The sequence below is a fragment of the Euleptes europaea genome, chromosome 2 (assembly GCF_029931775.1).
Source record: "Euleptes europaea isolate rEulEur1 chromosome 2, rEulEur1.hap1, whole genome shotgun sequence".
In the NCBI taxonomy this organism is placed as follows: Eukaryota; Metazoa; Chordata; class Lepidosauria; order Squamata; family Sphaerodactylidae; genus Euleptes; species Euleptes europaea.
Window position 1 is genome coordinate 27,784,569 of NC_079313.1, and position 12,474 is coordinate 27,797,042.

Consider the following 12,474-nt stretch of genomic DNA (forward strand, 5'->3'; position numbering starts at 1 on the left):
CAGGAAAACAGCACTGGGGAAAGGCTGAAGCCCCTTTTCTCCAGGAGTTGCAGTCCTCATCCAAATCAAGTTCCCATCATAGATAGGGTTGCCAGCCTCCAGGTTACTAGCTGGAGATCTCCTGCTATTACAACTGATCTCCAGCCGATAGAGATCAGTTCACCAGGAGAAAAAGGCCGCTTTGGCAATTGGACTCTGTGGCATTGAAGTCCCTTCCCTCCCCAAACCCCACCCTCCTCAGGCTCCATCCCAGAAACCTCCCAAGAGGCGAAGAGGGACCTCACAATCCTAACTGTAGAATTCACAGTACACATTTGATCCTGTGAACCTGGGGATCACCCACAGGAAAACAGAATAGTTAGGTCCAGGGGCAGATTGGCCATTCTGGTCACAGGGACTTCTCCCGGTGGGCTGATGGCCGGCTCCTTCACCTGGGCTGGTGCCTGGGAATGCCCCATGCAATATGGGACTGGCTGGTGGGTCAGGCTCTTTCTTCCTCCCTCTTTTTTTTGGGGGGGTGGAACTGGGCAGGGAAGGATGATGCCCTTTCCCCCCCACTCTGCCCTGGTTAGGTTCTTATAAGTCAGTCCCTGCCAGCGTGTTGGGGCTGACCTCAGTGCAAATACGCATAGGACAGAGTTGTGACAGTCTGCCTAAGAGTGTTTTGTCTCTAGTTTTACTGCTGTGTAAGAACCCTAAGGAGTACAGTGTCACAAGGTTAATTGTTGCTTCCTTGCAACAGTAGGATTTCCCCCCTGGGTCCCCCCTTTCCCCTATTTTTAAAAATACAAATTTGGACATTATATTGGTTTAAAGACAAAAGTTAAGAATATGCTTGACACCTCCTGATTAAAAAAAGATTGCAGAGCAAAATGTCATATATGTGCCTGTAAATACATTAGGACAGATTTTATTTTTCTGGGCAAGGCTTTTTGATTATGGGTACAAGTGTGGCATTACAGTGTCTCTATACCGTCTGTTGCATTCTTGTGAGTTTCTCCACATCTGTTATCTGAGACCCTTTAAGTGGAGATGCCAAGGTTTTGATTCGAGATCATCTGCATGCAAAGTAGCTGCTCTACCAATGAGCCAACTCTTCTGAACAAAATGTAAAATATTTATGCCTTGCTTTTCCAAGATACAGTGGGTTCCAGCAGAATTAATCACAAGCATGTAAGATATCCAGAAGGGGAGTTTGTTATTTTAAGTGCTGGGAAGTTACAAGAGAAAGCCCCCTGGGGTTATAAGCAGTTGGCCGCATTCTGAGAAGCCCCAAAGCCCTTAGCTGGTCAAACTGCAAGCCTTCCTCAGAGGCTCTTCCTCCTGCTTTCAGAGGTTACAGAGCCTTCCCTCCCAGACAGGCACATTGGGGCCGGGAATCCAACTATGCGCACCAGGAGTGTGCACTGTCCTTGATCTTCCCAAGAGGTGCTGTCTTCTCTGTGTGCTGAAGCAGAAAATTCATGTGGTGCACTATTTAGACAAAATATCAACTGTGCATATTGGGGAGATCTTGAAGGTGGTGCCTGGGGAGGGTGGAGTTCAGGAATGAAGCTCTGGTTTTTTTTACCGTGCAGAAGGCTTACCAGATCTCCCACCTCCTGTTATCCAACCACCACCCCTGCTGCTGCTTGGCAAGGTGCTGGGGTGGGGAAGTGAGCAGAAAAAGCATCATTGTGCTGATGGCATGATGTTACTTCTGGCATAAACCTGGAAGCAACATCACCAAATTGGTGCGACACGCTAGGATTCACCCAAAGCTGTGGTAAAACCATAGGGTTTGGGGGGGCTGTGTAGAGTGCAGTGCTGATGCAGTGACATCACTTGCGGGTTTGTGTCGGAAATAACACTGCATCATGGCCCCCATCCCTGCCCCTTTCCTCTCTTGCTGGGAGATAAAGATATGAGGAAATCTCTAGAGCATCTAGAGACCCTTTTTTGTCCTGTTCCTCAATTTCTTGAGAGTGGGGGTTACCTCTACCACAGGCAAGTAAATGGTAAGTCCACCAGTGAGAGATCATTCTGCAACTTCGGGGCAACCACCAAGAAGACCCTGTTGCATGCAACTGATGTCTTTTTCTTATAGTCTGTTGGAGGGAGGAGGCCTTTATTATCTTAGTAGGTGCATGGACTCATATTTCCTCATTCTGAGACAAACTTCAATTGAAGCAGGAGGCTCTTGTCATTCCCTGTATTTATCTTTCACTTTCAGAAAAGTGTAAATAGGGCTCTCTTGCACTCAACCTGGAACATAAGGTCAAGGTCACATCTTGTTTTGGCAAGACCAGGAGGCAGTTGGCCATATTAGTAGTTCTTCACTTCTAAGTACAGATAACCATAATTAAAACTTGGCAGGATTAAGGTTCCAAAACACTGGGCTGAACAGACTAGGAAACTATGTTCCTCAGATGCCCCCTTCCTTGTCAATGGTTTTCTTCTTCTGAAAAACTCAGTCTCTGCCTTTGTTTCACGGTGGCCCAGGGAAGCTGAAAACATCAGGAAGAAGGAGAAAAACTCCAAAAATACCGAGCTCTTTGCTGGAAGGGAAATGCAACCAGGAAGTGAGTCAGAGATTCTTCTAGAAACCAACATTTGTCACATTTCCAGAATGTCTAATTTGGCACTGAATTAGCTTGGCCATGAGCTGTAATTTGTTTCACCTACAATGGGGACTACTCAGAGTATTCTCTATTTTTAACTATAATAGGTACTGTGCATTGGTGGGGAAAATTCTCCCTCTGTTGAGTTTCGATCGTGGTTTTTTAAATTTTGTTTTATTTAAAACAGTTCTACGCTGCCATTCCCCAAGGCAGCTAACATCAAAATGTTAAAAGCATTTAGAATGTTAAAGCAGCATTGAAAAGAAGGTATATATAAAATAAACAATTCAATGAAACTATATAGACATACAAACACACATGACAATACAGCCAGGGAGGAGGGCCGATAAGAGTTACTAGGGATATACCAGACCAAACAAAGAAGCCTTCACCTGCTGATAAAAGACAATGGTAGAAGGAGACAGTTTAATCTCCCTGGAGAGAGAATTCCAAAACTTAAGGGAAGGCGCTTTGAGACTCCTTAAAGGCAGAGAAAAGCAGGGTATAAAAACCAACTCTTCTTCTTCTGAAATTTACTACCTTTTCAAGGTGTTTTTTCTTCTTCTTGAGCACCTATAAATTGATCATGATCCACTTGCATCCCCCCCGCCCAGTTTCTGCCAGACTCCTATTTATTGTTTATTTAGTTAGTGCATTTTTATCCTCTCCATTCCTCCAGAGAGCTCCGGATGGTCTCCTTCTTCCCTCCTACATGTTATTCTCACAACAATTCTATGAGGTAGGTTAGGCAGAGTGGTAGCAAGTGACTGGCTGGCCCATGGTGGCACAGTAAGCTTCCTGGCAGGGTAGAGATTTGAACGTGGCACTCCTATGTCCTAGTCCAGCACCCTAATCACTATGCCACACTGGCTTTCTTTCTAATTACATTTTAGGTTCTTAAAAGCGCTGCCAATCTGGTCCCACCAATTTTGGACCCAGCAATGAGTTTTGATGAGAGCCAGCGTGGTATAGTACGGTAGTTAAGAGCGGTGGACTCTAATCTGGTGAACCCGGTTGGTTTCCCCACTCCTGCACATGAAGCCAGCTGGGTGACCTTGGGCTAGTCACAGTTCTCTACAAACTCTCTCAGCCTCACCTACCTCACAAGGTGTCTGTTGTGGGGAGAGAAAGGGAAGACGATTGTAAGCCAATTTGAGACTCCTTAAAGGTAGAGAAAAGTGGGGTATAAAAACCAACTCTTCTTCTAAAAGGTTGACAATCCTCATTTTTATGCTTGGGGTAGTTAATTTCGGGACTGAATACCATCTTTCGAATTTACATAGGGAAAAAAGAAGGCTTTGGTTAGGTGCCAGCAAAAGGTAGAACTGTATGTTATGCTTAATTGTGTGATTACTTTTCCCCAAAGTTCTTTTTAAAAAGAATGCAACTGTTACCATTCTTTTTTTAAAAAATACATTTTTATTTTTCAAACAGGTAAAACAATCCTAGAGCATCCCACTACACAATAAAGTCACTTCCTGTTGCTGAGCCGGAATTGACATAGCAGCCTTGTGGGATGCTATTTTAGTAAGCCACTGGTTCCCCAGTCTCTAATGTCTGTTGTAGGGACTGGAAATTAAATTGTGATTGCTGCAACAGGCAGGTGACACTGCCATGTTGACCAAGGGTACAAAGTGAGACAGTAGATAGTTATATCTGGACTGGCCAGTCAGAGGCTTCATAGTGCCAACCAACAGCAGGAGCCAATGATCCGTAATCCTGACAGGTTTGGTTCTAGAACTAGTGCATGCATGGCGTAGTCAGCGTGGTGTAGTGGTTAAGAGCTGTGGACTCTAATCTGGAGAACCGGGTTTGATTCCCCACTCCTCCACACGAGCGGCGGACTCTAATCTGGTGATCTGGGTTTGTTTCCCCACTCCTCCACATGAAGCCAGCTGGGTGATCTTGGGCTAGTCACAGTTCTCTCCGAACTCTCTCAGTCCCACCTACCTCACAAGGTGTCTGTTGTGGGGAGGGGAAGGGAAGGCAGTTGTAAGCAGTTTTGAGACTCCTTAAAAGGTAGAGAAAATCGGCATATGAAAACCAACTCTTCTTTTTCTTCTATAGTTCCTGTTGTGCTGTGAGCCTTCAAATTTATTTTTAGTCCAACAAAATATGCTTTCACCAACTGCAACAATAATGTTCTTTCTTTCTTTCTTTCTTTCTTTCTTTCTTTCTTTCTTTCTTTCTTTCTTTCTTTCTTTCTGCCAAGTTTTCTTTTTTTATATTTATAAATTTTTATTAATTTTTATAACATAACACATAAAACAAAAATAAACAAATACAATAAAAAATAATATAGAAAAAAAATTAACAAAAGAAAATACAAAAGAGTATCTATATATACTTATTAATGCATTCGTAGTTACAGAATTATAAAGACCAAAAAGATACCCCTTCGCCCTCCACCCACCTTACAAAAGTGACCCATCACCCGACTTCCGAAGAAGTGTCTTAACAGTTTTAAAAATATCCATTAACAGTAAAATATAAGAATATTAAAACTAGTTTCTATAACTCACTAATTAAAGTAGTAAAATCCATTTTTGCCAGTTTATCCTAATATGTGACGGCCTTTGCCCACGTTTTTTTAAATTCTTCCATATCTTTTCCATGTAGGAATTCAGTTAGTTTGGCCATCCTCATATACATCCATAATTTCTCTCTCCAGTCACAAATTGAAGGTTTATTCACTTGCTTCCAAACTTTAGCTATTACAGTTCTTGCAGCAGCAAAACTATATTGATAACCCTGTCATTATTACACATATTTTTTTGTGGAATTCCCAATAAACAAAATGCAGGTTTTCTTTTTACTCTACCATTAATCAAATTATTAGTTTCCCTAATTACTTTTTTCCAAAAGCTTTTAATTTTTTTACATATCCACCATACATGCATAAAAGTGCCTCTTTCCATTCTGCATTTCTAACATAAATCCATATCTCCTTTTTTTCATTTTAGATATCATCACAGGTGTTATATACCATCTATAAAATGAGGAGCAGCCATATTAGTCTGCGGCAGCAAAATAAAATATACGTTGGCATTTTAGAGACTGACAATGTATATTGTGTTCCTTCTGGACACTTTAAAAAAATACCACTGCTAATAGAGTAAAGATATGCATGGTGTTATGTATGCAGTGGGAAGCTGAAACAATGTTAAGCTCTCCAGGCTGCTGCGCTTGTGTGTCCCTATTGGCTGTAAGGGTTGCAGCCGCCCAATCACGGACTTGGGGGCAGGGCCCCGAGCGGGCATATAAGCAAGGGTTGTCGCACAGTTTGCCAGTTCTGTTCCTGTTCACCTAATAAAGCAGTTGCTTGGTTCTTGTAGGTTATCCGGGCTGTGTAACCGTGGTCTTGGAAGTTGCTGTTGGAACTCCGTCTCCGGTCTCGTGTATCGCCCACGCGTACATAATACATGTGATCCTTGCAAAGTTTGGGAGAAAGAATTTTGTCTTTGAGGAAACGTATGTCACGTTGACCATATCTAAACCGTCACTGTAATCCTCGGGTAAGTGGAAAAACCCCAATCAGTATGGTTTGTGCATCTCACTGAACGGTTCTAGGCCATAAATAGAAATGGAAATGCTATGCAGGCCCCAAAGGAATTGCAGAGAGACAGACTTCTTCCTTAAAGTATCATGGGGTTAAAGGGGAATTGAGGATTACAGCAAACTGCCAAGTAGGCTGCGGTTTTCTCAGTGATTTGAATGAACGCCTCATGCTGGCTTTCCTGTACTGGGAACATCTTCTCATTTGTTTGATATAACCTAAGTCCACAAGAGTAGGCTTTTCCCCAGAAGGAAGGTCCTTGCACTAGAGAAAGGCTCTGTATTTAGCTGAGCAGAGTGGTAGAATATAAACCAATTTAGGGTTGCCAACTCCAGATTTTGCCACAAGAAAAGAAGGCTCAGTGCTGTAAGGATAATTGGAGCAACCCAAAACAGCACTATAACACTATAAAGCAAATAAGTGAATTTTATAAAGTGCAAAGTGAATAAATATATACAGCATATACAAAGGGAGTACAAACAGATACAAAATTTACAATAACAATCCAATAAGTATGACTTATCAAGAGGATGCCAAGGATCCTGATTCAACAGGTAAGTTCAAGTAATCAACCAATTAAGGTATCATTTGATATTAGAATTTTTTGAATCATTCAAATTCTTTTTAGGTTGCAGTTATTGGAACAAAGCCACAGGAAAAAGATGTCAGACGTGTTGTCTAGATCGGGACCACGTTTCGCATATGGCTTCTTCGGTGACCTGTATCAATAATAGGACAGAATAGTCCTTTTGGAGACCTGGATACAAATCTTTGCGGTCCCTATGAGACAACACCTACTAAGGCACTTATACTTATATCTATTATTGATACAGGTCACCGAAGAAGCCATATGCGAAACGTGGTCCCGATCTAGACAACTCCAGATTTTGGGCTGGAGCCTGGGGATGGTGCAGTTGGAGAAGGAGAGGGAGCTCCTTGGGGTATATCTCCGTACAGTCTGTCTTCCAAAGCAGCCATTTTGTCCCAGGGAACTGATCTCTGTAATCCGAATATCAGGTGTAATTCCAGATTTCTAGGCCTCACCTGGAGGTTTGCAACCATGCTGGAATGTGCGGTGAACTCATATGAGGAGCCATATAAACGATATAAATGCTATAATTCAGTCTGTGTTTTATTGTTAAAGAATTGTCCTCATAGCTTTCCACCGTGATTGACTGACAGCTGGATTTACACACAAACTAAATAAACTACAGTTTAGTGATTCAGATTATTTTTACTGTGACTTTTTAAAATTCACATTTCTGCCTCGCTCAACTCGGAGGCTAGAGAAGATAAGAGCACCTGTTAGGACAGCAAGGAAGATAATTGCTAAAAGATGAGGAAATTAGTGGGGGCAAAGTGGGGATTATCTCTGAAGACCCGGGTGCCTCTTCAAACTCCTTGCTAAAGGAGACCTCCTGACCACTTTCCTATTGTGACCCTCCCCCCTCCTCTTCTCTACCCTCCATCGGAGCCGAAAGCCACCTCCCCCTCCCCCTCCCCTCCCCCCACTGCCAAGTCTGCTATCGTGCTACTAATGCTGAATCACCACTTGGCCACCCCAAGTGCTTCAAGCCCACAGGGACAAAGGGGAACCAGAAAACGTGGGTCAGGTTAGTGGCCACCAAGAGTGTGTTTTTAATGTCCCTCGACGACTCCGTGGGATTTGACCACCAGTCGCCACAACCAGGAGGGTAAAAGGGACGGCCGGGCCTCCAGAGCCGGTTACAATTTTGATTTGGCGACAGCCAAGCCGATCAGGCCAGCCAGCTCTGCTACGCCCAGCGCCATGCCACCAACGATCGCCATGCTGACCAGGCCGTCTTTCTGCATGGCCTTGTTGATGAGCTTCTCCAGTTCCAAGGCCTGCTTGTTGGTTGGCTCAGTCTTCAGCAGCGTCCGGATGTACTTCAGAGCTTTCTCATACTCCTTCAGCCTGTAATTGGCAACTGTGAGGTAGAAGACATAGTCTCGCTTTTCTTCTTGGTTCCCTTTGGGCAACAGATCTTCCAGGAGCACGATGCCCTTCTTGATGTCCTCGCTGTATTTGCTGCAGACAAGTCATCAAGCGTACTCAAACGTGGTCCCTTTGGAGATGGCGCTGGGTTTGGCGTTGCACTTCTTCTCAAACCTCACCAGATCTTCCAACGCCGTCACTTTGATCAGAACCGACTCCATCATGCCCAATCGCGGAAACGGAACCAGAAATCGATTTTAGCCAAACGATTCAGATTATGAGGGGCCTCTAAATACAAAAATAAAAGTACTTAATTATGATGTTATAATAATATGCTTTGCGGGGGGTAATGCTATGGGTGCTCTTAAACTTGACATACTTTAGTCTTCAGCATATCTTAATCCAGCCCTGGATCCACTGTTCCTGAGGTAGGGTTGCCAGGTCCCTCTTCACCACCGGTGGGCAGTTTTGGGGGCAGAGCCAGAGGAGGGGCGGGCTTGAGGAGGAGAGGGACTTCAATGCCCTAGAGTCCAATTGCCAAAGCGACCATTTTCTCCAGGTGAACTGATCTCTATCAGCTGGAGATCAGTTGTAATAGCAGGAGATCTCCAGCTATTACCTGGAGTTTGGCAACCCTATCCTGAGGAATTAGCTGAATAATACACTGTTCCCAAATTTGCCCCAAGGACTGTAAAGTAGATGTGCTTTAGGCGTGTCTGGGTAAAACTTAGATTTCCAGGAGCCCAGGGGCCCAATTTGGATTGTGCCAAACACATAAGGAAAGGGGGCTTAAGCTTTCTTCCCTTGCCATTTCCATTGTATCCAAGGAGGCACTCTTTGCTTCTCCAGGGAAATGTTTGCGAGGCCCATCAGTACATGTGTATCCCCCAATGTGGCAAATAGTGGCTCCCCTATTCAGGTTGGGAAAATAGCACTGGAGGGAAAGCTCAAGCCCCTGACCTTGCACACAAAAGTCTTAATTGAAATAGGGGCCCCAAACACCTGGGTTCAGGCTTGGCCTGGGAACTCCCACCACACATCTGCTTGATGGTCTCTGGATCAGACCTGGAGACTGATCCAAGAACTATGTAGTGTGTAGTTAGGCCTGAATTCATACGAACTGCTCTGAAGACAGCTTCCCTCACCACCCTGGGTTTCAAGGACCAACCCAGGGCTCCTATACATTCCCAAGGCTCTCCCCTTTCTTTAACATTAGTACAGATAGAACGGCATCTTTATATTATTCTGTTCTCTTATTTTGAAGTATTTCTCAGTAGTCACCAGTTGCTTTTCTCCTGATGGTTGGTGGTTCTTTTTATTTATAATCTTGTCCCCTTAGATTTTCTGTAAACTGACCCAATGGAGGGACAATGGAGAATAGGAAAGCAGGGGGAAAGATGGAGGAAGAAGAGGGGCAGAGATTGTTAGAGATAATAAAATGTACAAAATTTGTGTTCCAGCTAGGGTTGCCAGGTCCCCCTAGCTGCCAGTGCGGTGGGGGGGGGTTACCGTTGCCAGTTCCAGGTTGGGGAACTCCTGGAGATTTGGGGGTGGAGCCTGGGGAGGACAGGGACCTCAATGGAGTACAACGCCATAGAGTCCAGCCTCCAAAGCATCCATTTTCTGCAGGGGAACTAATCTCTGTAGTCTGGAGATGAACTGTAATTCCAGGGGATTCCCAGGTCCCACCTGGAGGCTGGCATCCCTAGTTCCAGCCCTCTTTAGTGTGCACACCTTGTAGGAGCCAGCCACAAAATGAGCTGATGGCAAAGGTTTGAGACCTAGATGTAGAAAGCACAGTGGCTAAATCATAAACAACAGAGCTATCCAATTCCTTTCCCTGAATAGGACATCCTAGCTACAAATCACCCCCTCCAGATACCTTAACAAACTTTTCTTGAACACATACATGGGAGGCAATGCTATAAGCTGCCTAGGGGAAATGATTGCAGTGCCAAACAGCTCTTGCAATTTGAGATCTCTTCTCAACATGGAACGTAATGCTGTTGCCCTGTAGTTTCATATAATTGCGTCTTGTTTTTTTTGTCTTCTGTCTCTTGAAGATTTATTGTTCAAATCTTACCTCAACCACAAACCTATTAGGATTTGGGCAAATCCTTACTTAATGACAAACCTCGCTGGGCACCTCTGAGCAAATCACTGTCTCTCAGATGAAATCTACTTCAGAGGCCCGTGGTGAGAAGAAAATGCGATCACCCCATGTAGGCCTCCCCGCACGCATCTGAAGGAGAGCAGGAGACAAATGTGCTAAAATAAATACGTTTACTCCTACTGACTGATATGACGTCAAAAGGTGGAACACGTGTGCATTGTAGAGGATGTACGTCTGGCTGAGGGAACTATAAATAGCTTATTGCAGGAAAGTCCTGTCGCTTATGTAGACTGAGCTATGTTTTGTCCAAGCCAAAATGAATTTTGTGATCTCCCCTGAGCACAGATCCTCACAGGCATTCTTGAATAATTCAGCACCTGCACTTCCACGTCTTTCTGTCGGTGATGAAGAAAAACTCCTGGAGAAACTGACTTCATATCCAGCCTGCTATTTAGGCCTAATTTTTTTGGTCTGAAGAAGCAGGCTAAGCAGAACAGAGAAGCAACAATTGAGGGTGTGAATGGACTAGCAGATTATCGTGTGTGTGCGTGTTTACGGATTAAAATGTTATTTTCTTTCTATCCTGCAACACAGCAAACTATCATAGGTAGGAATTTTGTAGGGGTTGTTCAAGAGCATGAACATTGTTTATTTTAACATTTATGCATTTTTAATGAAGAAGTGGAACTCTTTGTGCTCGAGACTCTCGTCATAAGAGCAAAGAATAAAAGAAAGGAAAGAAATGGAGAAGCGTAGAGTTAAAGTTCCAATTGCATCCTGAACGCCTCAAAATTCTTAAGCAATGGGCTCACTAAGACCGGAAAGTGACCATAGCGCATGCTGGGTGTGTCCAAAAATGTGCAGCTTTCATATCCTATACTTCCCTGTTAGCATCCAACTGCAGCCAAGTTCGCCGAGGATTTTCCATCCTATTGTGACATAATGTCTCAGCTGCCGACAGCAGAAATGTCAAAACCTCTGAACCTTCAGGATTCTTTCAGAAAAAATGATCTTCAGGGGGTTTGAGCATTTGTTTTTTTAAATACCCCTTTGCTCCCACGGTTAAAAACCATTGCAACCATTGCACAAGAAAGTAATTGGGGTAAGGGGTAAGATTCCAGTTACCATTTAAAATTTGATGCAACTATCTAGGGAAGTAGCTGAGGAACTGTCCAGGTGGAGATTCCACCCAGCCACCTGCCTAAAAGGCCAAGGTATGTGGGGTGGAATTTTTGTTGGGACAGCATGAATGAACACATTTCCATAGCAATGTGTCGGCCCTAGTTCGGATTCCCACTGAGAAGCATGGAATACTACTTCTCTATAGCTTTAAGGAATGTGCTTTTTGAATGCAACAAATCAAGATCCAATCTGACCATGGCTAGTTAACCTTGGAAGGAATTACTAATCTGAATGTAATTCTCTCCAGTTTTGACCAGGAAACTAAATTGGCCACACTAGATTTGGGGAGGGGGTGATATAATGTCTGCAGCTGCATTCTGTTTTCAGTTTCCATTTCCATGCAATATTTTAAATCTTTAACCATTACCCTGATGCAGCACAGGGAGATTGTTACTTATGCCTGACAGAGATCTTTCACAGCCAGAATAGTTAGCCCACATGGGTGCCACACAAAACCGTTCCAATTGCTGTGTACACCAGGCATTCTCCCCCAGTCATTGCATAGTACCATCCATTTAAGAGGACTATCTCAATACGAGCACATTTACCTAATATTAAAACCTGTTCAAACATTATGGAGTACATAGTTTGGGTACATATGGGTTTCCCCAATGGAAGAGGAAGGTTTGCCAACCACCAGGTATTGTAGGGAAAAAAACAGCATGAAGGCTCAAGCTATAAATCTCACAAATAAACGGTCTAATAAATGCTTATACAATAATATTTATTCATGCACTATTATTATAATTACATCCAACTAACAACACTACCTCTAACATACTATAAATATTAATGCTGTAACAACAATCAAAATTCCAACACACAAAAATACAGAAATACAATTGACAATCCTAAATAACCACTGAACAGGAAACATGAGAAAACTTCTGTATTGGAAGCAAGAAAGTCCGTGTGGAAAAGTCTCTCCTGATATTCCAAAGAAAATGTCCTTGGGTGTGGCAGACACCCCAATAACTCACGTAATCCAGTAGAAAAAAGATGGAGAATAGCGGATGTCAAGTAGCTGTCCAGTTGCTCTCAACACTTGCTACTTGACATCCACTCT

General features: G+C 43.5%; 1 protein-coding gene across 1 annotated transcript; it reads right to left on the reverse strand.

Moving 5' to 3' along the window:
* Positions 1 to 7,880: 7,880 nt before the first annotated feature.
* LOC130473720 (mitochondrial fission 1 protein-like) lies at positions 7,881 to 8,334 on the reverse strand. The gene is given in 1 exon segment (XM_056845291.1): positions 7,881 to 8,334. A coding segment is annotated over 1 exon segment (453 nt). The 3' UTR covers position 7,881.
* Between the last annotated feature and the right edge of the window lie 4,140 nt (positions 8,335 to 12,474).